Source organism: Bactrocera latifrons, unplaced genomic scaffold (genome assembly GCF_001853355.1).
Source record: "Bactrocera latifrons isolate USDA-ARS-PBARC rearing strain unplaced genomic scaffold, ASM185335v1 scaffold_379, whole genome shotgun sequence".
Classification (NCBI taxonomy): domain Eukaryota; kingdom Metazoa; phylum Arthropoda; class Insecta; order Diptera; family Tephritidae; genus Bactrocera; species Bactrocera latifrons.
In genome coordinates this window covers 131,908-137,466 of record NW_017537022.1, presented here as the reverse complement: position 1 = coordinate 137,466, position 5,559 = coordinate 131,908, and the positions used below count along the sequence as shown (strand labels likewise).

The 5,559-nt window shown below is 41.2% G+C and overlaps 1 protein-coding gene across 1 annotated transcript in view; it reads right to left on the bottom strand.

Moving 5' to 3' along the window:
- Nucleotides 1-2,077: 2,077 nt before the first annotated feature.
- LOC108972105 (peroxisome biogenesis factor 1) overlaps nt 2,078-5,559 on the bottom strand; it is a 36,668-nt gene continuing 33,186 nt past the window's right edge. Inside the window, exon 12 of the mRNA XM_018938585.1 lies at nt 2,078-2,363. Coding sequence (XP_018794130.1) covers nt 2,291-2,363 — 73 coding nt within the window. The 3' untranslated portion in view covers nt 2,078-2,290. The remainder of the gene's footprint in view (nt 2,364-5,559) is intronic.

Here is a 5,559-nt window from a genome sequence, read left to right as displayed (position 1 = left end):
CCACGATGTCAAAATCGTGCTTGGCGACTTCAACTAGGGTGGGCAAAGAAGGTATCTTTGGCACATCCCCAAATAGGTTGAGGCTGATCGACTTCGCCGGGTCCCTAAATATGGTTATCCGCAGTACAAGAAAATACATCAAGCTACCTGTCTGCCTGGAAATCCAACGCAGGATAACTCTTGCCTACAGGTGCTACTTCGGACTGAGTAGGCAATTGAGAAGCAAAGTCCTCTCTCGACGAACAAAACCAAGACTCTATAAGTCACTCACAATTTCCGACTTGCTATATGGTGCAGAGGCTTGGACGATGTCAACAGCGGATGAGTCGACATTGCAAGTTTTCGAGAGAAAAGTTCTACGAAAGATGTATGGCCCTTTGCGCGTTGGCCACGCCGAATATCGCATTCGATGGAACGATGAGCTGTACAAGATATACGATGACATTGACATAGTTCAGCGAATTAAAAGACAGCGGCTACGCTAGCTAGGTCATGTTGTCTGAATGGACGAAAACACTCCAGCTCTGAAAGTATTCGACGCAGTACCCGCCGGGGGAAGCAGGGGAGGAGGAAGACCTCCACTCCGTTGGAAGGACCAGATGGACCTGGCTACGCTTGGAATATCCAATTGGCGCCACATAGCGAAAAGAAAAAACGACTGGTGCGCTGTTATTAACTCGACTATAATCGCGTAAGCGGTGACTACGCCAATTAAGAAGAAGAATAAATCAAACTCCGAAGAAATCGTTTAGATTGGTTCACTACAGCATATAGTTGTCAAACTGAACGATCGGAATCAAGTCCTTGTAAGGAACCTTTTCTATTTGTGAAGGGTATTATAGTTTCGGTGCAACCGAAGTTAAAATGTTTCTTGTTTTATTCTGTTTTTGTTTTCGTAGTTTTTTCAATTATACACGTTTAGATAGGGTTGATGGCCTCGTATTAAAACTGTAGTTTCAACTGGCTTCCATGTAATCATTTTTTTTTACAGCGCGACCAGTTAGCTTCATAAATACAATATTAAAATTTACAATTTTGACATTTGTGAAACTGTGAGCACCGAGATGCCACCTTAAAAAGTGAATTTCGGCGAAAAATGTACTGCCATTCTCTAACTGCCTTTTAATTATCCGCTCTCGCTCAGATTGTTGTTCATTACACATACAAATCTCGAAAGGTATAGCTCTTCTCTAGAACGCAGAATGATTTTGGAAATCGAAAATATCTCATAAATATTCTTCCAGTAAAAGTGGATCTCCCGAATTCCGAAATTGCCAGTTGATATTAGAGAGAAATTAATACTATTGTTATGTTCACTGTTATTAAACAACACTTACCTTTCTTTATTAGCAAAAGCTGGTAAAATAAAATACAACGCTGCAGTTTCTTCCTCCATTCTTATTTCTATCTACTACTTTTATTTTTCTGACTTGTAACTGCAATTGCTTTGCATTGATTCTAACATATGTATGTAGATAGCTCATTCAAAAATCGATTCGGCGTTTTCAACAAAATATTCTAATATTGTGCATTCGAAAAGCGTTTTTCAGAATTTGTTTTTTTAATAACTCGTATGGAAGTTTCTACTGTTGAAGTAAAAAATTGGAAAACAAGATGATATATATAAATACCATAAATTTGACAGCTGTAGGATCATTAGTTTGTGAATTACTATATTCATATATTCATTTTGGATGAAGCAGCTTTTGTTTTTGTGAAAAAAATGGATAAAATGGAATCCCGCGTATTGATAAAAAATATTGCTTTTACAGTTGAAGCAAAAACTTGGCTTCATGACGAGTTTCCGGACACTGACCCAAGAATTGATATACTAAGTTAAGTAGTGGTGAAAAGAGCGTCGAAGACGGTGAACGCAGTGGGCAGTCTATCAAACGAGTACTTTCTTGAAGTGTTGAAAAAAAATGGAGGACCAATAAAGAAGACATGGGTCGAACTCACGCAATTCAGCTTTCGCTTTTACCGACACACTCCGAGAATAGGGGTAGTTTTTTAAAACAAAACCCATACTAGAGAATGCTTTTATTTATTTTATAAAAGTACTCTAAAAAAATAAAAATTTAATATTAATAATTTTTTTCATTTATTTGTCGAACAAAACGTATCAACGAAAAGAAGCATTACATAGTATGTATACAATCGTATATTGGAACGCACCACACCACTATTTAATTTGTTGTAAATATACCTACTGAATATAAAAATAAAATTCAATTTACATATATAAAATGGTAGCAACCATTGTTGTTGGTCGTACCAACGACACTTTCAACTAAGCCAACGTGGCCCGCTTAGCCACAAAATCGCGTGCTCCTCCGCGCTCCTTGTTAGTAAATCGAGCGTAACTGTAACAATAATAAAAAATAGCAATGGTCACAACAGATATCTTCAATAAGAAATAAGGACGGGCTAAACTTGTGTGCAACCGCACATTTCATACTCTCGCAATTTGAAAAGATCAGAGGCGGGGAAATACTCTCAGGTGTTGCAAATTTATTGTATCTTATTAGCTTATGTATGTATATACAAGGTGCGTTCCAAAGTAAACAGGACTTTAAAAACAAAAACAGAACAAATGGTTTTTTCGGCTAAATCAAATTGTTTTATTCAAAATAGTAGTCTAATTTTGCTTCAATACAGCTTTTTACACGGTCCAAAAGCATGTCGAACGAGTGTTTTAGCTCGTTGGCAGCCAGTACGCCGATGCAAGCTTTTTGAGTAACCCCTAGGTACGTCTGCATAACGCTTTACTTGCACGGGCAAATGCATTTTTCCTAAAGGAAGAAGTCGCACGGGTTAAAATGTCAAATAATCAGTCACAATGATGTCCTTCGAATGTTGTATTCTGAGCAATTTTTGGTCGTCAATCAATTTGTGCGGAACAAACGGTGCACGCGCCTTTCGTAATTTTCGATGTTTGGGAGATGTTCCATTCCATTTCCATGAATTTCAATGATGATTTCGCCTGATTTTTGATGGATTCACGCACAGTTTCCATGGAATCTCCGGTGTTCAAGAATTTTAATTGGCCCACATGTTGATCGTCTTATGTCCTCACGAAAACTTTGCAAACGTTGAAACCACTCGTGCACTCTACTACGGGATAGGCAATCATCGCCATAAACTGGTTTCATCAATTGAAAGGTTTAGGTAAAAGTTTTACCAATTTTAAAACAAAATTTAATGTTGGTTCTTTGTTCGAAGCTCATTTTCGCACCAATAATACAAACAGTCTGACACTTAAAATGCAATAACTTCACTTCCAATCGATGAAATGTCAGATATTCGCACTGGCCAATCGATAAAGATAGCACCAGTTGTAATATAGATGGCCCTACCAGGGGACGCTAGATTCAAAAAGTCCTGTTTACTATGGAATGCATCTTTTATATTAGTGGTCGTACATTCTTTCATATTCTAGGATACAGTGGACGGGACTGTATTTAGTTTACCAGAGGGAATATTTTGCTTTAATATTCTCATAAACCTACCTTGCATGATATCGGGAGCCACGAAGTCCAGGGAAGGTGGCTATGACGTCACTAAGATAATACAAGTAAGTAAATTATAAGTGTTTCCAAAGAATTCGATACAACACCCAAAATTGATGACAGACCGTTTTGTTAATTATTATCTTCTGACAGAAAAAAAAACATCGAAAGTATTTTAACAATTGCATATTTTTCAACTCATTGGAGAAATCTTTTGGTCTCACTTGTTCAAGTCGGGAAAATACATACGGCTTTTGAACAGCTTCATGTCGTAAGATCTTTCGTTATCGTTCATGGAAGTTAAACTGAATTCTTTTTTTGTCTGTGTATTGTGGCACATCTTATGTAGAGTGTAAAATAAAACAAGTAAGGAAGGGCTTGGAGGATGGAGTCATGTGTATAGGTTCACGCAAGTGAGTGAAGTTCTCTGATCGCCATTTACTTGGGTGTGGCCAGAAACGATTCTTTTACATATGACTCAAGCAGATCACGATTTCCGGTCCTTGACCAAGTATCCTCTGGGTAGCCTAAGAAGATCCGTTTGAAGGCGAGCTAAAGTGAGAAGGCACAACATCCCCTGCATAGCGTTGTGTGCGTGCCCAATGAAATATTTTCAACACCCTCGGATGAGAGACCCCTTAATGGGGAAGTTGCTGCTGCCCAGCTGGTTGATGTCCTCGTAAAAGTAAAGGCTGACATCACCGCCGTCCAAGAAGTGCAATGGACGGGACAAAGACTGCGGTGAGTAGGTCCTTGTGGCATTTAATACCACATAATATAAATGAGCGCAAATTTGAAGTGGGTTTCGTGGTGGGAGAGAGACTCCGTCGCCGGGTACTGTCATTCATACCGGTGGAAGAACGTCTAGCTACAATCCGCATCGAAGCGAAGTTCTCAACATATCGCTAATTTGCCCCGACGGAAGAGAAGGACGATGTGACCAGAGATGCCTTTTATGAGTGCTTGGAACACACTTGTGAGAGCTGCCCCCGCCACGATGTCAAAATCGTGCTTGGCGACTTTAAAGCCAGGGTGGGCAAAGAAGGTATCTTTGGCACTACGGTCGGTAAATTCAGCCTCCACGAGGAAACATCCCCAAATGGGTTGAGGCTGATCAACTTCGCCGGGGCCCCTAAATATTGTTATCTGTAGTGCTAGATTCCAGCATAACAAGATACATCAAGCTACCTGGCTGTCTCCGGATCGAAAAACCACCAACCGGATCGATCACGTTGTGATAGACGGAAGACACGTATCCAGGGTTTTAGATCTGCATGCGCTCCGAGGTCCTAACATCGACCTTGTTGCAGCCAAGATTCGCACCGCCTCGGCCCRGCAAAAAACGCACGCCATCAAACACAAGGAAGGTTCGACGTCGAGAAGCTGCAAACACAACAGACAGCCGAACGATTTTCTATTCGACTTGCACTCCTGCTTTTTGAGAGCACTCGTCAACAACTCGGTATAAGGGAATTGTGGGACGGCATTTCAAACTCCTTACGTACAGCTGCAACGGAAACCATTGGTTTTCGGAAAGTGCAAAAGAACAGGTGGTACAACGAGGAGTGCCGTGTCGCAGCGGAGATAAAATAGGCTGCCTACCTCGCAACGTTATGATCGACCGCAACACGTGCGGGATGGGATAGATACTAAGAGTTGAAGAGGGAAGCGAGACGCATTTGCAGACAGAAAAGGAAAGAGGCCGAAATGCGTGCGTACGAAGAGCTTGATAAGCTGGCCGGCAGGGGTAATGCTCGAAAATTCTACGAAAAAATGCGGCGGCTTACAGAAGGTTTGAAGTCCGGAGCATACTCTTGTAGAACCTCCAAAGGTGATTTAGTGGCCGATGCCCAGAGCATACTTAAATTATGGAGGGAACACTTCACCAGCCTGCTGAATGGCAGTGAACGCACAACGCCAGGAGAAGGCGAATTCGATGCCCCAACCAATGACGATGGAGCAGACGTTCCATTGCCCGACCAGGAAGAAGTTCGAATAGCAATTACCCGCCTGAAGAACAACAAAGCGGCGGGGGCCGATGGATTGCCGG